The sequence below is a fragment of the Canis lupus genome, chromosome 1, assembly GCF_003254725.2.
Source record: "Canis lupus dingo isolate Sandy chromosome 1, ASM325472v2, whole genome shotgun sequence".
Lineage (NCBI taxonomy): Eukaryota > Metazoa > Chordata > Mammalia > Carnivora > Canidae > Canis > Canis lupus.
In genome coordinates this window covers 47,939,679-47,962,510 of record NC_064243.1, presented here as the reverse complement: position 1 = coordinate 47,962,510, position 22,832 = coordinate 47,939,679, and the positions used below count along the sequence as shown (strand labels likewise).

Genomic DNA, 22,832 nt, shown 5'->3' with positions numbered 1-22,832 from the left:
TAGAGGAGCTCTGAAGGATGAGTTGTTAAAGCTCAACTAGGGCAGGCAGTAAGAGAAGCTTGGACAGGGCCAGTGTGATGAGGACCTTGCAGAGAAGGGTAGAGTTCTAGACCACAAAACCGTGGGGAAAGTGAGGACAGCTGAGGTTGGAAGAGCAGTCAGGTGCAGGTAAAGGGTTTGGTCTTTATCCTAATGATAATGATGAGAGGGGTAATGATGCACTGTTCTCAGCACTTCACAGATGCCCATCTCATCCTCAAAACCGTCCTATTCAATGGGTGCCATATTGTTCTCATTCTGCAGCTGGGGAAACACATGCAGAACTGCCACATAATCTTGCCTCAAGTCACCCAGCTAGCGTGCAACACAGCCATGCAGGCTGGAGGAGATGCCTGTCATCACCATGCTTGACTGCCATCAAGGGGTGTTAAGCTGAGGAATGATGCAAAAACAAGTTGTTTTGTTTTTAAATTAAGAAAACCACCTTAGGGGTGCCTGGCTAGCTCAGTCAGTTGAGCATGTGACTCTTGATCTCGGGGTTGTGGTTTGAGCCCCAAGTTGGGGGTGATTACTTTAAAAAACAAAATCTTCAAAAAAAGAAAGAAAAGGGGAAAAAATGAAGCACACCCTAGCTGCTGAATGGAGAGTTGTCTGGGGGTACTAGGGAGCAGGAAGACCAGCTTGGAGGTTCGTGAAGAGGGCTAGGTGAGAGGCCATGGGGCTGGCTTGTACTACAGTGGGGAAGCAGCAGAGAGTAGGGGAGAAATGGGTGGGACGTGGTGGCATACAGCTATGGAAAAGGAAGGGAGCCGTCAAGGCTGGCTTCTCACTGGCGCAGCCGTGAGCCCTGCATGGGGCTCCAGAACCCCAGGATGAGTTGGTCTGGGAGAGAAGGGGATTCCGCAGAGTCCAGTAGACAGAGAACTGGCTGGGACCATATGCTCTGTGGGGCGGGGCTGTGTCCACTTCATTCATTCACCGCGGGACGACCTGTCTCAACAAGTGTCATAGTGGTTGGTATGTAGTAGGCAGCCCTTAAATATTTGCCGAATTAATGGAAAGACAACAGAAACATCTACGTCCTGAACCCGTCAGCTGAGTAACAATCCCCACACCTTGGGCTAGTTCTGCTTTCTGAAACACAACATGGGCAACCAGGGAGGACATGGAGTCTGCTAGATGGTTACACTTTCAAAAGTCTTGAGAGTCAACTGCCAAACGGTCATCATTAAATATTAGATCACTACTTACTGTGTGTCTCTTTCCAGCTCTTCATTCAGTGACACATGTTGGTTGCATCAAATTGGCGCTGGTGGGAATACTTAGACCGTGGAAATCAGTAAAAGCCATAAATCAAGGGTTGATTTTGTTTTATTGTTTCAAGCTCTAGACTTAGAAAGTGATGGAGACAATGTTAATAACTCAGTTTAAATTGAAAAGTGTGTTGTGTCCATTGGCATTACATTGTGAATAGCATAAAAAATTGAGGAAATTTTCTTCAAATATTTGAAAACTATTATTCAATTTAGCAAAGGAATTGCTCATGTCTCCAATGATAAGTCAAGGTTCTGACACTTCACTGGACATGCATCTTTTGTTGTTTCACTTCTGTCTTGCTCATAAATGTAAATGAAAGTATCACCCAACGTTTATGTCAGAACTACGCCTGTTTGCCAACTGCACCTGTAGATTCGGCTATGGATGCAAGCATTTGGCAAAAATCAACAAAAGCATTCTGTGAGAATCAACTGGCTACATGGAATCATAATGAAGAGTATTGCTTATTTTATTATTTGTAATTGTGTCACACACCTTTTATGCCATTTACCATTTAAAATTTATTACAATTTATATGCTTACACATGTATATTCATGCATTCAGAGTTTTGTTTCTGGAGAGCTGGTTGCTAAACATTTTGCCAGGATGCCATTGCATTCAACCCTTAGCTGAAAGTACCATTCTCATCAAAACAGTAGGGTTCAGGAGACAATAGCCCAACAACAGGCTCACTGCTTAGGCAGAGGTAGAGATAATTATGTTTACCCAGCAGCAAGTACATGGGCAGGCTGGATTACTTAAATGGGAGCCCACGGAAGTCAAGAGTTCTGAAAAAGCTGCCATTTACGTTTTACACAGCTTCTACTGAGATGCTTGCAGGTCCAGTGACTGGATCAGTAGAGGATTAGATGCTCTATGAATTTCTGGAAACAGGGCACCTTTAATAGTAACGTGCTGCCACGCTCTCTCAGAGTTGCCTCCATCTCTCCCTCCTCCAGTGGGATTCAGAATCCGTTTTCTTCCTCAAGATGCTACTACTCTATAGAGGTGGGAAAATTCTTATTTAAAGATTTCAAAAGCAAGCGGCTTGGTAACAGCACAGCCTTGTTATGGGGTGAACAGGATTTCCCTGGACTGATCTCTATCAGTAAAGAGATTCATTGTTCCATTTCTGCCACAGAAATTTTGGAAGCTTTCAAGAGCTCACTGTGAGCATTGTAGGCAGTTTTTGTGTTCCTTGGGAGTGAACTCAGGCGGCAAAACTAAAATGGGGTTTGCAATAAAATGGTAATGTAGCTAGAATAGCGTTTCTATTTCTTCATCATCTTTCTTACATCACCTCTAGTGGCTCCCGTGTTTTCCCCATTACTATTGTTTCTGAAAGGCACATAGTTCACTGCGCCTTTTCCATGTTTGTGAATTCAAATTAGAAACAGGGGCAAGATGCATGACTCTGGGCAGCATTTGTTACTCCTGGTGTATTTAAAAGTAGAATTATGCAGTGGTGAGACAATGTTACTAATGTCGATTAATGTGTTGTTCAGTAGGGGTAGGTTCTGATGAGGATAAAATTCAAGAAAATTAGAAATTTGCTTCTTTAAACTGAGGGACTGAATATATAAATGGACAATGGCCAGACCATCGCTAAAAACTGATGTACAATCTACAGGAATCATTGTAGAAAGCCAGCTTGGTCGAAGTCAGGTTGCTCTCTCCAGCAACGACTCAGGAAGTCACACAAACAACTCTGTAAAAATTGGCCCCAAATCGTCAGGACTTGATTAATAACACCACTTCTAATTTTTGTCCCTGCTTCTAATTTAGGAGCAGCCCAGCAGAGTCAGCTACGCACTGCTAAGCAACCACATGGAAGCCCTGCTCCTGGGCAGCTTGCTCTAGCTTCCTGACCAACAGCCTCCGTCAACACCCACCTGAGCCATTCCTTCTTTCCCTGAGAAGCCTTCCCACCTTGCCTGCTTCCGAGTCTCTACTCAAACGCATGTGATGCTATAGCAAGCACTGAGTAAGTAGCCTTCGCTTGTCCTTGTAGGGTTGGGTCTTTATTTCCACACAGGTGAAGAAAGAACCTCCGGATCATCTTCAGGTAACCCTGGTCCCTGGGCTGTCTCCCTGGAACCAATGTACAGATGTCAGCATCTCTCCAGTGGCACTTTTTGGGGCCCTCACCACCAGGCATCCCCAGGGAGGCCCTCACCAGGGCCTTGGGAGCCTCCCAGGAAAACACAGTGAAGCCGGGTCCCCCTTACATTCAGGAGTCCCTTGGTGGCTGCCAGCTTTGAGGGGCTCCCAGGGGACGTTATTTGCTATCTGACTTTTAAATCAGATGAATATTCTCAAACCTTGGATCTCTATTTTTGGCAACTGAAATGACAATTTTTTTTTTTCAAGAGCTCAGAAGAGAGCTACCCGGCCACGTGGAGTTTCATATATGACCACATTCCTGTATATGAACTCCTAACCCCTGGAGGGCACAGACCTCAGCATGGTGCTCAGCGCAATCCTTAGGCTTCAACTCAGATGAATGCCTGCTTGACTTTCAAGGGTTCTCCTCTCTAAATTGAGGGAAAGATGTCTAGGATCCCGAATTAAATGGGAGGCAAAACCTCAAAGTATTAATTAGGAACAGAAAATGAGCTAGGTCGGAATGAGTCTGGCGTCCCCAGTCTGCTGTTTAAAGAAGATTATATTCACATAAATTAGAAATACATATTGAACTAGCCAAACGTTTGCATTTTGGTTGGCTGTGGTGGACAAGAGTTCATTTCTGTTTCAATCAGTTTGGCTTTGGGAGAAAGTACACTGTAAAAACAAAATCACACAACCTGACACCTTTACAGTTCAGCGAACATGCTTCAGACTCAAGCCAGGGTCTGGTCTCTCTTATCTACTTGAGCAGAAGCAAAGTCGATCTTTTATTCTAGCAGAAGAGGGAGGAAAGAAATCTGCCTTAGGTTTTCCATGAAGGTCACAGATGCACAGAATTCTGAAGTTGGGAAGAGTTTGGAGAACAACAGTCCAGTTTCACAAAGCCTATTTATTCCCTGGGCCATTGGTCTGATACGCTGCTCCGTTAGCATAGGATTCCAAGGGCAGAGAAGTTTGGGAAACACGGCGCTGCATTCCTTTCCTTCCCCTCGGTGGTCACTAGGCACACAGCATGTTAGCATACTGAAGTTAAGGAAGCCTGTTTCCCTTCATCGGTGTGCGAGGTTACTGTGGAAATATGGCATGGGTCTTGGGAAAGATTTAGTCCAAACTCATTTTTTAGTTAAGCAACATGAAGCCCAGAGTTGAGTGTGGCCTGCCAAAGTCACACACTCTTGGTGACAGACCCAGGACATGCTCCCTGATCTGGCTTTCATAGTACCCCTATCCTGCCTCTCCACGATCGCACGGCCGGTGACTCACCCATTCTGCTATTCCCATTGATCTGAAATCCTTACCACATGGTTCGTGGAGTATGATCACTACTTGACGCAAGTACTGGTGACCCGGCCTTTCCCGAGGGCTTTCCACTCAAGCTTGGTTTCAGCGAGAACTCTCCTCCAAAGGCACCCACACACAGGCAGATTGTGTGTGTAGTACTGTTTGTTAAGGAGATAAATACTTTAGAAGTTTTTTAATAAAATTGAAATCTATTACAAGAAAAATGGGTTGATGCCCAAATCCTGCTGGTTTGCCCCTATCCATAGGGCTAACTCGGTCCAAGCAACATGGAGGACCTCCCGGTGGAGGTGGCCAGGCATGCACCAGCGCTGAGGGAGGCTGGGGCATTTGGGCGGCCAGGCCCATCGCAGAGCACTTTTACCACTTCTGTGGGGAGGAGGGAGCCTGGAACACTTCACAGCATAAGGAGACCTGACGGGAGACCTCTGCGCAGGATGGTTTGGGTCGGGCCCCTCTCTCATGCAAGCCATCTGCTCTGCTCATGTGGGAAGGTCAGAGATCAACTCTCTCCTTCTTTTAGGAGGATGGCTGGTGTGGGAAATTCTGAGGATACTGTCCTTTCTAGTTCTCCTCTTTGACTGGACCCCTTTCCAAGCACTCTGTTGCTGGCCCTTCTGTCCTCTGTGTCATTCCCCCCAAGTCCAGGCAGGTCTTTCTTGCTGACAGCTCACGTTCCATGATGAAAAGTCAGCTGAACTGGAGAGTTTGCCTTTCAGATGACCTGATATGCAAGGGCAGGGGTCTGGACAAGACAAACACGATGTTTGGAGCATCGTATCCCTCATGGGAGACTGACCACAAGGATAAAGGGAGCTGAAAGCAGCTGTCTTGGACAGTGCGCAGCCCTGCCCTGGGTTTTGGTGCAGTCTCTGTTTTCCTGGAAGGGCAGGTTTCCATGCCAGGTACTGGCTTCCACTCACCAGGAGTCAGTACTTGTTCTGTCACTTATGAAGCTCACAGGAGGCCTTTCCATGAGGAGCTGTGGTTTGGCTGCTCTGAGATTTGCTCCTGGTTGCTCTTTCAACCCTGCCTGGATTTGAGCAAAGTCACTTATGATCATCTACCTGGATTTTCCCTACCTCTTAACTGGGACCAAACCTTCTTCCCACAAAGGGTTGAAGAAGAGGGAATTATGATGTCACAAGAGTGTACTTTATCTCTGTGGCTTGCAGAACTCACTGTTGTTATGGAGTTGGGTTGTTGGTATAATTTTTACCTTTGTTTTATTTTGGGGTACAACACTGTATAGCCATGCTCTCTTGTGTTGTGCCATGTCGATAGAGGACTCTAGCTAATTAAATTATTTTGAGCCGTATCTCTACAGTGTTCTGAGAAAAGAAAAAAGTCTCTTGGCTGTACCAATCTGGCTGTTGTTTACAAGTTATGTTTTTGAATACAAGCTTATTAGTTCTTTATTCCAGAATGATTATTCACATTTTTCAAGCACAATCTCAAGAGACCCACACCATGAAAAATACAACTCTAAGAGCTGAGATGGATGGGTTAGCAGAGCTGGTACCCTGTGCTGTCATCTCAACCTGCGAGGGCAGCAGTGTGGCTGTGGGGTCTCGGCAGGATGAGGAGTTTCACCTTCACTGCTTCTGGCCACTGACGGACAAAACCCACCCAGTGCACCACACACAGCTCAGGAACTGAGCGGGTTGTTGGAATGTGGTGTGGTCAAGAGGTGGCTGTGGTCTGGTTGATGGTTTCCTGGGGACGTTGCCATCTGGGAACGGTTTGTGGAGAAATTTGATCCCCTCAGAAGTGTGTGGCACCCACTATCCCTCAGTCTCTCAGGAGTTCATCTGTGGGAGTGGGTGTTGGAAAAGAATGCCTAAGATGGGGCAGAGATCCCCCGAGAGTTCAGCAAATTGAATGCTATGCAGCTTTTAGGGCATATTCCCTTCCCAACTGGCTTGGGATCCAGGGTCATCAGATGAACCAAGTGGTGCTTGTTTCTTCCAAGCTGCTGGACATGAAGACTTGGTTGGGGTTGGTCATTCCAATGGAATGAGTGGAGACAGTCTCTTCCTGTCAGAGGAATGTTTTCTCTCAAAACTTAAGGAAGCTCAACTTCATACTGGTAAGCAACCACAATCCTAGGACTTCAGAGACTATTGTAGTTAATGCAGGTACTGAGGAAAGCAGGACTCAGAGGACCCCATAGGGTTCAAGTACACAAAGAAATGAGTTATCAAAGACAATCCTTCTTCTTACAGGAGTCCATGACATGTTTCCATCTCAAGTGCTGTGATGTCTGGGCTGCTTGCTTTTTTGCTGGAGAAAGAAAATGTAATACTGGTAGAGACCTGGTTCCATAATACGGGACAGGAAAAGAATAGAGATTAAAGCATTTCTCTTTTTAATGACAGGGACTGCACCCCCCACCCCCGGGTGAAGTGCAAGAGTTTGATAGCTGGTTCACAGAAGACCCTCAAGATGACACCTGTGGAGGTAGGAAATAGTGAATCAATTCGTGAGAAAGAAGAAACCACAGGCCACTTGAATGAGTTTGAGGCCAAATCTAAAGGAGACACAGTGACTCTCAATTCCCTGCACATGATGGGAAATGGTGGCAGGACTGGCCATCCTCTATTTTAGAGAAAAGCGGAAAGAGAAAGTACGGAGTTCTCTCCACATCCTAGTGGGTAAAGTGGCTGGCACGCTTGAGAAAGCAACCTCATTAGTTTGAGATACTGCTATGGGGCCAGACTTTATCATCCAAACTGCCCCCATCTTGTCTGGGGGCGATGAGCTACCATCATGCATGCACTGAAAATGCTGCATAACCACTGCACTCAGAGTGTCTGGAATAGGGCAGAAGCTAAATGGCAAATGGGGTATTGAATTGCCAATTACCTCACTTTGGGGAAAATAATAGAGTTCATATGGCAAAAAGTGCTTTGCAAAGTACTTGGACAGTGTCCTGAGAGGTGGCTGATGTTTAATAAATTCATTAAATTAGGAACAAGTCTTGAAACTGCACTGAAGGCTCCCATTCCCATTCGAGAGATGTGTTGGGAGGGGTGGCTCTGACATCACTGAACGCCAGAGAACCCACTCGTTGTAGAGCAAGGTGAGGTGAAAGCAGGAGATCCAGAAAGAAGAAACAGAAGAGGGGATGGAAAAGTATTTTTCTCACCTGACCTCTAGTTTCCTGCTGGAGTCCTGCTCCTACCCCTCTATGATTCGAAGCTACTGATGTAACAGGAATGTTAGGCAGGTTTAATAAGCAACCCCATTCTCCACGTGGATGGCAGTTTCATATTTAGTGCACCGAGCGAAATGTTTCTAAGATATGCTGAGAGAGAAAAGCACACAAACCCGCTCCTTTGTGACACCCGGTGAGTGACAGAGCCTATGGGCTGGGCTGCATGTGCAACTTACTGCCGGCTCAGAAATGGGCATTCCCTCTCGGCTGTTGGATGAGCTCATCTGTCGCCTGATGGGTGAGGGCAGCCCACCTATGTTGCCTGTTTTTGCAGAAGACAAAGTGTAAGTAGCTCATAGCTCATTACAGGCAAATCATCATGAAACGCCAGAGTAGAAGCTGGGAATAAAGTAGGTCTGTTCATTAATGTGACCTAGAAATCTTGGATTCTATTTCATAATTGGTTTTTGTCTATGGAATCCAGAAGTCATTTTAACCTTTTAATGCTTCAATTTTCTTCTGAAAGGAAGGCACAAGACATCCACTTTATAATGGAATGTAGAGACTTAGCTGTGCATTCTCGGAACAGTGGGATGTAATCTCCATGAAGCAATCATTTCTCTGCAGTGAGTTTTTGGGGGACTAGAGTATGAGAGCTAAACTGATCCCTTATTCTTTCAGAAAAGAACACTGAGTGGAAGGATAAACAGAAAGCATCCTATTTATAAATAAATGGAAGGGATTTACTAAATTTTCTTACCAGAACTTTAAAAATCACCTCTGGAAACACTGACTTACAATAAATGGTCCCAAAGTTAACATGGGGCTGGTGGAGAAGACAATCCTACATGTGGGTCCTTAGCACAGGTACAGATACAGCCTGGCCATCGGGGTTTAGGTCCCTTGTGGTTTTTTGAGGGGAGGGAAAAAGGGAGTTTGTTTTTGACCAGGTGTCCTTGCTACCTGGATTAACTAATGAAGATAGAATGAATATTAACTTGAAGTTCACAAATTTTCATAATACAATATATTTTGATTTTTAGACATAATTAAGGTCTTTTAGCATTGTATAACTACTACTATTTAAAGCGCAGATTTATAGTTCTGTGATTATTTTAAAACTTCAATGCGTAAGAGTTGACAGTGGTTTTGGTTATCTCCTAAAGCCTGAGTGATCACATTTATTTTTATTCTGAAAAAATGCAAAGGGTAGCTCTGTGAATGGGCATATGAACTACAGTGTTTCAGATGAGCATCTGATGGCCTCCGAGTCTCTGTCTTGCTCAAAGGGAAGTCAGAGGGAAAGCTAGAGCAGAGCAAGGAGGTGCGCTACAACTCACCAGAATAAGAACAGGTATATTAGCACTGATAGTAGAGTCACTCGAAACCTGCTTTTATCATTTCCTACAAAGTAACAGAGAAGGTGTCAATGTATCTAACATCTCTGACCTTGTAGGTGCTATGACAGATGCATCCTGAATTTTGTCTTTAGAACACAAGAAAAACAAAACTAACTCATCAAGAAGACAGCATGACCTTTGAACTCTCAAAAAACAGCAACAATGGTAAGGATCCCAGGGTGTGCAGGTAACGCTGGCAGTAACCCCAGGGATCAATGAGAGGATGGGAGGATGGTGGCTCATGCCAATAGAGAGCAGTGATACCTTCTCAGGGGACTCAAGACTCATCCCTGAATTCCGAACACAAGTGATTTTTTTTTTTTTGATCTGCAAAATTTTATTAAGCAATAGCTGGACAACTTTTACAACTTCAAATCATCAAGAAAAAAATAAGGAGATAATCCATCTCAGTAATAAAGACAGAAAATAATTTGGACAAACCACGTCATTTTGAATGCAAACCATTAATGCCTTCTAGAATACCTCCCCATCTAATACACAAAATACATCAGAAGAGAGGCAAATAAGGGCGAGCTTGTTAGAATGCAAGTGGGGATCTCAACAGATCTTGTTTGGAAAGTAAAACAAAGCAGGATGCTGAAATTGAAAAACAAACAAAGCAACACTGGAGGGACTGAGGTGCACAAAGCAGCGGCGCTATTCCCAAGGTTTGGATAAGAACATGCTGGTGGTCTGGTTTGGTCTGGGACCTGTGCACCTGCATCGTGCACTTACATTTAAAAAAAAAAAAAAAAAAAGGAAAAAAAGGAAATGCCAGTAGTAACAAACTCAGAAATTATGTCCAAATTTACAGTACCAAAATAATGCATTTATAAACAAATGCAAAAACAATACCCCTTTGGTAAATGATACAGTGCCTTTTTCAGTCAAACGCATAACCCATGCTTTTCTACAATATGAAAAAAAATTTATCTACAACAAACAACAGGATCTTAGAACCCTACCCCTCCCCTTTAAAAGAACTTGTAAACAGAAAATATTGGTATAAGTTACAAGAAAATTGCACAAAGCCATAGAAATGAAAAAAAAAGTAAGCCACGACCCTTCAGATTTTCATCAGCCGGAGCGAAGGAAATACAGATGGTGACGAGATCCGAGTTGTGTGCTATTACAAAATCCCAGGAACTCAAACATTTTTGATACATTTTGTCTTAACGAACTTGTTCACAACTATTGACTTGGCCAGTGGATAGACCGCCCACACAGGGACACGATGGGTTCCTTTCAAAACAATCTTTTCAACTTGAAGATAGTGTCACACTGTTGAACACACTTAAGAATTCAAACCAGCCTGGGCATGTACTCCTTTGTTCTTTTCTCAACCCACTCTATAGTTTTTGGGGGCAAATGGTGACTTACTTTCAGGCTGTTCTCTAGGGTGTCCATGGAGCAGGACACACACATGGGGAGGTTCCTGTGTCTTACCTGGAATAGGTGCTTTTGTGTGATTTTATGCAAACAGGGTTCCAAAAGCAGTTGTTTCTAGAGGTGAACCTGCTAAAGATTATTTTATGCATGGGTATACACTCATGAGATAGCTCATTAATGCTGGAAAAGAAAGATTTCTCTATAAAAGGCAATTATTTTGAAACATACCTTCCAAGTTTGTGGAATGAGGAAATGGTCACATTTTGAGCCCTCAGGCTATTAAAGCTGGATGGGAGTTTAGAATTTTGGTCAGGCTACGTCGTCCCCCTCATTTCACAGACAAATAGAGGCTGGCGGAGCAGGTCTGACCCCAGAGTCAGGAGGATTACAGGATGCATATATGTGTTTTTGCATATCTTCGTGGGACATGCAACCAGGGGGCAATGGACATGGGGGCAAAAGGCTAACCTGCAAAACCCTGATTCATACTGCCATTAGGCCTTGACATTTTCCTGCTTCCCCGGCACTGATTTTTCTTAGAAAGGTACATTCAGTCCATATACTGTACACAAATCTATGCCTTTGGTTTGATGAGGTTAGAGTTTAAACAAATTTAATATTGGTTTTATGTTTTTTTATGCACTACTTCCCTCAAAAAGGCATGGATTCTTTATGTAGTTGACTAGGCTAATGCCTTTAGCGGTTCGATGAGGTATCTCAATATTTGTAAGTTGCTATTAATAAGCATGAAGTGTGTAGAATTCTGCTGTTTAAAAGTACTGATTTTAGTAGTATTTAATAAATTGAGACGGAATGAAAACGATCTTTAAAATAAGTGAAACCATCACTGTCACCTTAAGAGATACCACATCACAGGCGCTGCAGACACGTAAGAATGAGTTGCATGAGACAGCTTCTTCCTTCGGGCCAGAGTACAGAGTGGGCGGCTGCTGCTCCTCAGGTATGCACACCTCCTCAGACCAGGCTTCTGTCTCCACGTGCCCAACAGGCCTTCTGGAGAGTGAGCCCAGAATTTAGAGAGTTCAGTTATTTGCTACAAACACTGACCTTCTCTTCACACATATATTTGTGCAGTTTTTGTTCCAAGGATTTACCCTCTATTTGTTCTTAGGAAGAAAAGTTCTAAAATGTAATTTTGCATGGTCTCTGTATCTTAAGAACCAACCTTAATTTGGAAAGCGGACACTTACTGACAATAATGCCTTCCTTTGCTGCCATCCTTCCTCTTCATTTCATTCATAGCACCTTCTATTTTTAGTTAAAAATAAAATGTTCAAAAGAAGGGGCAATATTATTTTAGGATATGTCATCTCAAAGAAATCTGCTCTGTATATAATCAATACCAAAGGATGCAAAAAAAAAAAAAAAAAAAAAAAAAAAGCCCCAACCAAAACAAAACCTACTTTTAAAGGATTAATAGGAATTTTTTCCCAATTAGAAAAGTTACAAATTGTCCAGCAGAAAAAACACCTTCTATCATATCCTCTTTATTTCTCACAGCAAAATATGCTGCTACCAAATAACTCATTACAAACACACTATTTTTCTAAATAAATAAAATGGGCATAACTCACCAGTACAGAGTAACAAAATAATTCCTAAGAACACTATTAAAGCAAGATAAATAATTATCTCTTGGACAACAAAACAGGGGAACTGCATTTAAATTATTTTAGAAATAGGCCATAACCATTATTGCACAACTAATAATAAGCATTGAAACATCTTACCAAGCTACAGAAACTCCTATAAAAGAATTATATAATTCTGAATACACTGCTAAATTCTTTCTTGAAGAATTTACCCACAAAGAATCAGGTTCAATATTTTAAAATATAAGATGGAAAACTCTGATGTTAGCTGGGAGATGTCCTCATCTGTGTTTCTTCAGGGTTTGGAGAGAATGGTGAGTGATATCGTCTTGCTATGGGGTAAGGAACGGGCCAGTTTCTTCTCTAGTTTTTAAACCAAAACAAGGAATGTAAAAATACATATTTTCAAAAGACTTTTCTATAGTGTCTTTCATTTGTCTGCTCCAAACACAATCCCAATTGAGGACCCTCTGCCAGTAGACAGCTCCTGGGCTCCTGCCCTAAAAACATCACAGGTGTGGGTAGCTGGCAACAGTGAGCTGGGCTTTGTTATCAGGGCTGGATGCTGCCCAAGGTGTTCCCTAGGGAGGAGGAGGAGGAGGAGGAGGAGGGAAAAGATCACCTCAGGGGATTTTCTGTTTTTTTTTTTTTTTTTTTTTTTTTAAATCAACCAGCTATCTAAAGTACTATAATTTTAATAATGTGTTCCCAGTGGCTTATCTCCTCAGTGAACAGTCTGTACAGTTAATAAAGAACACTTTTTCCTCCTAGATATAATTGAGGGACTTTTTTTCAAAGAGATGACTATACCTCTGTATTTTAATACCCTGGCAAATGCTTACAATTTTGTTACATTTCTAAACTATAAGAAAACATTTCTGGTCAACTGAATTTTAATTTGGCTGAGAAGAAAGGCGTGCTTTCAAATCAGTATCCTCAGCATTTTTAGAGAGAGAAAGTGTGGCGATACCCTTACCCACTGTGAGAGACCAGGTCTTCTGCCACACTTTCCAGATTAAACAATAAAAGGGGAAGGGGACAAGGCTGCTTTTCAGAGAGTGAGCACCTAGTGACTCACCAGGGCACTAGGTGACAAGGTCGCTACCTCACCACATGCCAGGATCTTTCCATTTTGTCTCTTGCCTTCTCCCGAAGGCAATCACCACTGAATCTATGGAATCCTGACATAGGATTGTCAGGGTGGAGTCTTCAATGTAAACATCCTCCAAAGGGAAGCACAGCCCTTGTACTATTTTAAGTCACACTGTGTAAACCACCCACGTGTCCATGTGCAGGAGCTCCTTCCTTATCTGCCACCCCGCCCCATCGGCACGAGCAAATTCTGTTTATACCTGGTCAGAGCACCCCTGTACAAAGCCTACTCCTACTAGTTAAACACAGGGCATTTGCCACAATACCCATCATTGGTCAAGTCACCTTTGGGGAAGTAACATTACAAACGTGAATGAAATGGCCCCCTATGAGAACCTGTACCTTTGGGACTTTTGGTTGTCTTTTTTTTTTTTAAAGAGTTTTTTTTTTTTTTTTTTTTTCCACACTAGTGGTTATGGTAAGAACGAGTCATAAAGCTAGATGTGTGGAGAATGAAAATAATGCACACTCCCTAGTCTCAAAGAACAGCAGGCGGGAAGGTGGTCCACCTTCCTTCCAAAGGGCCCCTTGTCCTGGCATCTGACAGAAGCACACACAGTGGGACATTACCACAGCAACTACGTTTCCTAAAGAACACCAGGTGCCTTGCACCCTTTGCTTCCACATACCACACTTCTGTATTCTTTCGTTTTTTTTTTTTTTTTGTTTTTTTTTTAAAAAAAAAAGAAGAAGAGAAACAAAGGATTATAAAAGCCCAAACAAACAACAACAACTAAAGGTCAGTCTGTCTCCCGGGCCTGACAGATTTTTCCAGTTTTGTCCGTGTCTTCTGGCCCCAATCACCTGGGGCCCCGGGTGACTCCTCAAGCATCATCGCTGACTAGGCTTCTCTCTTCACCCGACACCAGTCTTTTCACTTCAGGCGCTGGGTCACGTTGGCCAGGGCAACTGCGAAGGCCTGCACAGCTGAGAAGGGGTACTGGAAGTCTAAAATGTACGCGTTGCCATCAATCCTCCCAAACTGCATCACCTGGGGTGGGGTTGGGGCGGGCAGAGAAGCAAAGACATGAAAAGAAAACAAAGTGGGAAACACAACCACATCAGGGTGGCTCCCGAGGGAGGGAGTCGGCACAGTCCAGGAGGCAAGTTTGCCAACCAAAGTGACTCTGGATCAAGCTTATTCATCTAACTATGAGTTTGTCAGAAATAAAGGGTGTGTGTGTGTGGGGAAACATATTCAACCTGCAGTGGAAAAATACTGAGCAAAAATTCAGAGCATGGAAAGCTCCCGAGGTCAAATAAAATGGTTTCCTTACCAAGGAAACAGAGAAGAGAAAAAGTATAAGAAAGACTCCATAGGCTAATAGATGGCTAAGAGACACATCAATCATTATGGTCAAATGTCACTGCTCAGAGATAATACAACACAGTCCACCACCTTCCCCTGGCACTCCATCTCCTGAGCCTGCCTTCCTTGGTCATTTCAGTACTTAGTGTGACCACATGTTACCATCTAACACTATATTATATACATATATTTGTTTGTTTATGGTCTTTCTTCATTTTTGGTAAACTCCACGAGGACAGTGATTTTCTCTATTTTCCTCATTGCTCTATTTCAGCATTTGGAGCAAGGCCGGCAAACTCTCTGAAGGGCTGATGACAAACATTTTAGGCTTTATAGGTTACAGGGTCTTTGCCACAACTCTCTCTTGTAGGACAAAAGCAGCCTTAGACAATATTTAAGTGAGTGGGCATGACTGTATTCTAATAAAACTTTATTTATAAAAAGAGGCAGCAGTTCGGATTGGTCTGTGGGTCACCATTTACCAACTTCTGGTTTAGAAGACTGCCAACAAGTAGCAGGTGCTCAATAGGTATTTGTTGAGTGAACTAATGAAAATGAGATTTAAATACGAGAGGTGAAGGGAATTCCCAGGGTGGGGAAGAGGTGTAGTGCCAGAACAACAGTTATGCAGCAGGGTTAAAGTTACCATTTCTGGTTGCAGCAGGAAAAACTGACAAGTCACCCAGTGTGTAATGTAACACAAGGGGATTTACATTATGCCAGAGAATCAAGGGAATGACTTAGTAATAAAGACAAAGAAATGAGCAAACACTGGCTAATTATTATGTCTAGGGAAAAGAAAACTATACAATAAAAAAGGAAATATAATTAAGCCATAATACATGGCTCAGCTATAAATCATAAATCATTAGCATAATGAGATAACCAATGACTCTACACAAACGAAGAAAAAGGGGAAGTTCACGTGAGTATGTGTGGTGGTGGGGGTGAAGAAAACAAACCCTCACATTCCTCAGGAAGAAGTCGATATGTGATGTAAAAAACCGAAAAATCAATAAACAGAAGTGAGAACATGTCCTTTAGAAAGGGAGTGTCAAATGCCAGAAAAAACAGCTGGGGAGCACACGACAGGGAGAGCATGGTTTGGGGGTGGGCCAGGGGCTGGGCAGGAGCCTACTGGTTCTCCTCCTGGATCTCGCAGAATCATTTAACTTTTAAAAAATCAGTACGTGAGTGGCTTTGATGAAAAGTAAATAAAAGCTAGCAATAAGCACACCGTAAGTTATAACCATGACTGGCCCCACTTAAAGAGGTATCAGTTGTTTTCTGTATTTCTCACTGGCTCCTAGAAGGCCAAAGCACTGATACCCTTCACCAGGTTTTTATTTTTATTTTTTAAAGGTTTTATTTATTTACGAGAGAGAGAGAGAGAGAGAAAGAGAGAGAGAGAGAGAGGGGCAGAGACACAAAGGCAGAGGGAGAAGCAGGCTCCATGCAGGGAGCCCGATGTGGGACCCGATCCCAGGGTCCCCAGGATCACGCCCTGGGCCAAAGGCAGGCGCCAAACCACTGAGCCACCCAGGGATCCCCCTCCCCCCGCCCCCCGCCTTCACCAGGTTTTTAAAAACCCCCAGAGACCAGTCAAGACCAGAAAGCAGGCATTCTGGGCAGGCCCTGAGACATGCTTTCTTACCTGCCGCCCCTCCAGCTCAATCTGGAAGTTCTTTGCCGACTCCTGGGTCACCCGCCCCCCGAAGTCCAGCTGGTACACCTGGGTGGCCTCATTCCAGAGAGGCTGCTTGTTGGCCATGACGTACACGAAGCCCTGGCTGCCCAGCCGCCCATCTTCCTTCTCACTGGCTTTCCGGCACTTGAACTCTTCTAGCTCACTGGCCGTCCTCAGGCTCCTCTTGCTCTTCCAGCCTTTCTTGCTGCCCTGGCTCTGGTTCATCAGCTCATCCCCGCTGATAAACAGCTCAGGCTCGCTCTCGGAGCTGTCCTGGAACTCATTCGTCTTATTCAATTTCTTTGACTTCAGTTGGTCTTTCTGACTCTTCACTTTCTTCTTCTCCCTCCCCAGGCGGGGGCTGGAGATCAGGGAATTAAAGTCACTCAAAGTCCTTGCCTCCTTCTTCACTTTGCCCTCAGTGATGGCCTGAACATTTCCTTCCTCGGCACGGCTGTCCAGGCGTTTCCGGTTCTTCTTTCCGAACTTCTCTGTCCGCTGGGGGACTGGACTTTCTGTCAGGGAGAGGACTTCTTGGAAGTTGTCTGTGGTCTCTACCATCACCTCTGTACCCAAGTGGCTTTGGAGGTCGGTGGGCGGTGGGGACACGAGGGGCTTCTCCACCACCAAGTGTGCCTTGGGGGGCAGAGTGCCCTGGGGGTTCTGCACAGGCGGGCAAGGGCTGTAGGAATTCCAGGGGTGCAAGGCGATAGGTGGCAGCTGTAAACTTGAGCAGGTGCTGCTTCCTGGATACATGGGGGGCAAGGTGCAGTAGGAGAGGCTGGGTGGGTAGGCTGGCTGTAGGACCACTGTGGACTCCTGTGGTGCAAACTGCGTTGGGGACAGGGCATCTTTTGGGGAGCAGGGAGTCTGCACTCCTGGCATAGGGGGTGCATTATAGCTTCCTGGATACGGCATTCCCATCCCATAGCCTGTTTGGAACGTGGCAGTAGGACTGGCGGGAGACTTCGGCGAGACAAAGGGCACTCGGGACACGTCCAGGTGCTGGCTCTGACCTACTATAAGAGGGGACAGTTTCAGGGGGTGGGGCACTGCAGTCTGGGCTGTCCTTTCCTGAGGGACCCAAATGTCCTCCCCCAGCACAGGGTCCCACTGGTAAGGGGGTGGCCGTTTCACGGCCACAGCAGCTTCGCTCAGCGTGGGGTGCCTCAAGGGCTTCTCTACCGGACAGTGCTGGGCCAGTGCCTCATCCTCAGTGAAGGCCGAGTTAACGTAGTCGGCGCGGTCGCGGCCTCCATCCGGCGGGCTCAGAAGGCTGTAGGATGACTGCGAGGTCAGGGGTGAGGTGCTGGCGGCGTGTGCCAGGCCTGATCCCGGCTGCACGCCCCCCGTACCCGCGCCCGGCTCGGGCCGCCCCGCGCTGCCACCGCTGCTGCACTGGCTGCAGGTATACAGGGCGGGCGGGGGCCGCGCCGGGAACTGCGCCGCGCCCTTGGGCTTGGGCGGGTGCTGCGGCGGGGCCCGCGGAGGCTCGGCCAGCTGCGCTGCCTTGAGCGCCACCTCACGGTTGTTCCTGCGCAGCGTGGCGTGGATGAGACTGTCAGGCCTCTGGGCAGCGCCCCGGCCGGACATGAGCGGGCCAGCGATTTCGGGGTACGGGGGTGGGTCTCCTGTCGGGATGGAGTAGCGTGGGACTGTCAAGCGGTTCAGGGTTGCACTGGTGCAGGGTTGGGAGACCTTCTTCTCAGTGGCAGTGAGCCTCAGGGTGGCTGAACTGCCAGGGCCGGGGAGAGTGTAGGTGTTCTGGGAGCAGAGCATCCGCGTCCGAGGCCGGCACACCTCTTCCACGTTGCCGCTGCTGTCAAAGGTGGTGATCCTCTCATAGCCCAGGGGCGTCTGGTAGTGTGCCGCTGTGGGGTACAGTGAAAAGTCACCCTTCTTCAGGCACGTGTCCACTGGGGGCTGCGGGGGCGGCAGCGGGGGTGGGGGTGCTGCTGTGGTTGGGGCAGCGGGGATGGTTCCCGGGTAGGGAGGTGGAGGGTTCATCTTCGCCACCTGGACCTCCTGTGGGGCACTGAACACCACTGCGTCCCCTTCGGCAGCCAGCTGAGCCACTGGCCGCAGGGCCTTGGCAGCCTTCTGCAGGTGGTCATGGTCTCGGTCTCCATGGTCCACCACCGACAGCTGGATCGCCCCCTGTGCTGGCGGCGGCAGGGACAACTGAGCAGGGTTCGGGATGATGCGGCCCATCTCCACACCTCCGAAGATCACCTGGCCAGGGTTGGAGTAGCGGTTGGAGATTGGGTACTGGGTAGTGCTGTCACTTCCATGCTCAGATGTCCCTACTGCAGTGGTCTGATTGGTTAGGACATCCAGCTGCACATTCTGATTGGCCAGCAGGGACTGTACCAAGCCTATGCTCTGAGTGGGGGACATGGCTTGCGCTGAGCTGTGGATGGGTGCTATAGGGATGTTCACGGTGCAGGGTGGATTGTTCTCAGGTACACCAGATGTTCCCGTCACTGGAAGGAAAGAAAAATGGACTGCTTACAAAACAGTGCCATGAAACTGGGTCATAATAAGTAATACATCTCAACTCATCCAGTCCTTTTTGCATACAAAATGCAATTGTTATAGACAGAGATGTGTTTGCTTGGGGAAAGCCAGACCTTTCACACAAGTTATATATAAAGTTTCTCTAAGGTTTCTGGAAGGTGTACACAGGTAATTTGTGAGTTCTGCAGGACAGCTTGGTTGTCCATTGGTTAAGGGCACTGTCAAAGCTTTTCAATGAATAAACTTTTGAACTTTCTGAATTTGGTACCTAAATGGTACCCTGGCAAATACCACTTTTTTTTTAATTTAAAATTTTTTTATTTTTAAATACTTAACTGTTTAAAGATGATTTTTACTCTTGAATTCATAAAATAGCCCACTCTTTCATGCAGGAAGAGAGCTACTGTATGGTATGATACTTCATTGAGCATTCAGAATGCCTAGGGTCCTGGGTAGGTTTATCCACAATTATGGATTGGTCAATATGGGAAATGTCACACAGCAGATGTGTATCTGAAGTACATATGTAAATTAAGTTTTTGTAAAGAGAATCATGTAAAATGCAGTAGAGATACCAATGAAAAAATCTTCTGGCAAATAAGCATTATTAGGGAAGGATCATTTCCTAATTTTTCTGTTTTAGCATTTCAAACAGTATGTAAGGTACAGCCACCCTCTGTAAAACACTGTAAATATATCCTATTTGTACACAGAGGGGATTTAATGAAGTATGAATGTGAGCAATGATCTACAGACCACATGCAGGTGCTCAGAGTACCACTGGGCATTGGCAATGAGAATTGCTCATTTGGGCCTTTTAAGTGCCGTGGCAACTAGTACATGAGCAGGAAGCAGGATTTAACTAGCTAATTGCAAAGGCTGTCTGATCTTTTACCAGAACTACAGAATGAAGGCTGCTAGTTCATCAAAAGCTAAGCCCACCCTTGGTGCCTGTCACAGATTCTCCCCTCCTTGGGGCCTTCTAGTGAGATCTAACTATCTCCTGGTTACATGAATCTAGGTCCTGTCTCAAGTTTTTTATTATTCCTGTTCAGATCCCTCCTCCAGATGTTCACTCATCTGCAAGGAGTTCTGAGGGCAGGTGTCTTCCCTGCTAAAGAGAAGAATCTGTCACCAGCATTATGTGCAAGCCCTGAGACAAAATGCTCCCCACTCTGCCTGGGAAGCCCAGACAGGAGGAGCAGCACAAGGGCTGACCATTAGGGGGAGCTGTGTTAGTCACCATCTGGAAGCACAGGGAGGGCGTGATAGAGAAAGTATAAAAGATACTTCTGAATCCAAGATTCTGAAATTGTAGGAAACGTGCTATAAAGGTCTTCACCAAACTGCAGGTTTATATGGTTGCAAAACCTTGCTGATTAGGACTTGGATAATCTAGAACACCTGCTACACCTATGAGGGCTATACCACTGGAGAACCAAGATGGCTAATTGTCAGAAAGTCCTATACAAATAATTTTACAGGTGAAGAAGGTAAACAACTGGGCTAAGAGAAGGTAAACAGCTCCCCCAAGTTCAGAGCCTGAGCTGGTATGTGTGTCCTTCCCTTTCCTGGGGAGGACCATAGTCCTGTTCTAGGACCACCAAATAAAGAAGTCAGTGGCTCATGTAGGATTCCTCTGGCTCAGAAACCAGAGACTTTCAGAACCCTGTTTGGTTCTAAGTAGAGAAGTCTTCCTATCTATAAAATTACAGGTAGGTATTTTTTGAGAACAGTTACATAGAAATAACTGGCAGACTACTTAGAAATCATTGTACTGTTGATCAAAACAGGATCCCCTCCTCCTAGAAAACACTTAAATTAATATGCTACAGATATTTGAAAATTTGGATACTGGGACTTTAAAAGCTTGTACTGGATTTCAACCTTTAACTCAGATCAGGCTTCTGTACACTGAGTTGTGCATTGCACACCGGGAGAGAGATGGGTGAACGTTAAAGGCTTTCTGTCCCGGAGATGGGGCAGGGTTGAGACACTGGGTTCTGTGGGTGCTGCAGGACCACTGAGTGATGCTGCTCTCTAGGCAGGGGCTGAAAGGATGGGGGCTAGCCTAGGGCCAACGAGAGCCGGTGTTAGTTCTGATTTTGTGGAATTCTCATCAGTCCTGGTAACTTCTCTAACGGGGCACATAACTCAGGATTACTGTGAAGATAAAACAAGATGGTAGAGTGTTCTGTGGACATGAGCTATCATGGCCACCAGCGTCGTCCTTGCTCCGGTAGCTCCCCTCAAAGCTTGGAGACAGCATGACCTTTTTCCCGTGATGTGCCACCACACCCACCAACTGAGGAAGTTCTATATTTTTTTTCTAAACCAAGGCGGCAGGCACAGACTGACACATGGTAATCTCCACTACTTACCACTCTGTTCCCGTCACGACCCCCTAAGAACACACCTGGTAAATCATCTTCGTCTTCACTGAAAACATTTGGGTTGAAGACAGGTAAATTAACATAGTCCATGGAAATCTTCCGGACCTCTGGGAGATAGATGGTCATCTGCCGCGGCTGGAGATGCAGGAGGCTGGTTTTATAGATTACTGGTGGGAAGGAGGAAAGCACATTAACAGGGACATGCATGAGGGGAGAGTCACAAGAAGAGAAGTGGGGGTGCGGGTCCCTGCCCGCAGAAGACAGATGTGCACAGGCAGGGGATAGTCATCTCCCTCCCATAAACTGCCGGCCACCCCAGCCGTGCTTTAGATTTCCAGTCACTTTGCCAAGTGGTCTATCTACAGAACCACACATTTCAAATGCCAAAAACCTGTCCTAGACTTACATGCTTTTCTGGAATGAGCTGGGAGAGGATATATCTATTTTTTAAAAGCCTCATTTACAGTCAGAATTGTAATTTAGTAAAAACAGTTGAGATGAGCAGAGTGCCAAGCTCAGGGGGATCTGCAGCAACCCAAGAGATGGGTGACACGGGTCAGGACAGAATAAGTCCCTTTACTTGGGACTGGGTTTCTTGTCTTCCTGACTTTCAACTTCAGTTTCATGATTGGGATAGAGATTTAGGGAACTTCCACACTGTTTCTTTACATGCTAAGATTTTATTTCATCAGCATGAACATTTAAGACAATGCCTGGATGGCAACTCAAATATTTAGAGGAGACAAAATCGGTTAAAAACCATGAATCTGAATTTAGGTTTCGTGGTAGGTTAGAGTCAGGATGAAACTGTGCCATCGACTTTTATGTTTAATACAACTCCCTGTGTGGTAAGTAGAAATTCTTGAATTATTGTCATTCTCCTGTTTTGTGAAACTCTGCTGGTGCCCAGTGGTCTGCTGGCTGGCACTCCATGGCCCAGCAAGCCTTCCCTGGTGCAATGCTCTCTATAAGGCCTGGCTTGGGTTGCTGTGGGCTCAGACAACTTTTCCAATAAGACACGGGCCTTATTTATGTGTTCACCTCTCTTGCCCACAAAAAAGAATATGAATTGTGGCTTAAAATTCTGGGTGGTTCTCTACAGCTAAGGAATTAATGCATTAAAATGCTATTCTTTGGTGTTCAGCCTGATTTAAAAAAAAAGTCAAATTTAAAATCTCAGGAGGGGGCAGCCTGGGTGGCTCAGCGGTTTAGCACCACCTTCAGCCCCGGGTGTGATCCTGGAGACCCGGGATTGAGTCCCATGTCAGGCTTCCTGCGTGGAGCCTGCTTCTCTCTTTGCCTATGTCTCTGCCTCTCTTTCTCTTTCTCTCTGTGTCTCTCATGAATAAATAAATAAAATCTTAAAAAAAAAACTCAGGAGGGATTAAAAAAATAACATCAGTTGCCTCCAGGGGGAAGAAAATTAGGTGGCCAGAGGTGAGGAGGAGAGTTTTACTGTATATACTGCATT

At 45.4% G+C, this 22,832-nt stretch overlaps 1 protein-coding gene and 2 long non-coding RNA genes across 8 annotated transcripts in view; 1 reads left to right on the top strand and 2 right to left on the bottom strand.

Annotated features, from left to right (window-relative positions):
- The window catches only part of LOC118353834 (uncharacterized), a 28,095-nt gene extending 18,022 nt beyond the window's left edge, over positions 1-10,073 (top strand). Inside the window, exons 2-4 of the long non-coding RNA XR_004813257.2 lie at positions 3,104-3,302; positions 7,123-8,245; positions 9,358-10,073. This is a non-coding gene — a long non-coding RNA (uncharacterized LOC118353834). The remainder of the gene's footprint in view (positions 1-3,103; positions 3,303-7,122; positions 8,246-9,357) is intronic.
- Positions 1,321-8,084, bottom strand: LOC112644372 (uncharacterized). Of its 2 annotated transcripts, none has more exons than XR_003126336.3 (3): positions 7,893-8,084; positions 3,211-7,027; positions 1,321-2,318 (listed from the first exon to the last, which is right to left on the bottom strand). It is a non-coding gene; the product is annotated as an uncharacterized LOC112644372 (long non-coding RNA). The 2 variants fall into 2 exon arrangements; XR_003126334.3 differs by lacking the exon at positions 1,321-2,318 and having other exon boundaries at positions 3,276-3,409; positions 3,777-7,027.
- Positions 10,074-12,182: 2,109 nt separating the features above from the next.
- The window catches only part of TULP4 (TUB like protein 4), a 226,663-nt gene continuing 216,013 nt past the window's right edge, over positions 12,183-22,832 (bottom strand). For all 5 annotated transcript variants that reach the window (XM_025422632.3, XM_025422633.3, XM_049114043.1 and 2 more), the window contains 3 exons: positions 21,385-21,528; positions 16,419-18,934; positions 12,183-14,446 (listed from right to left, as the gene is read on the bottom strand). In XM_025422632.3, coding sequence (XP_025278417.1) covers positions 14,330-14,446; positions 16,419-18,934; positions 21,385-21,528 — 2,777 coding nt within the window. In that variant the 3' untranslated portion in view covers positions 12,183-14,329. The remainder of the gene's footprint in view (positions 14,447-16,418; positions 18,935-21,384; positions 21,529-22,832) is intronic.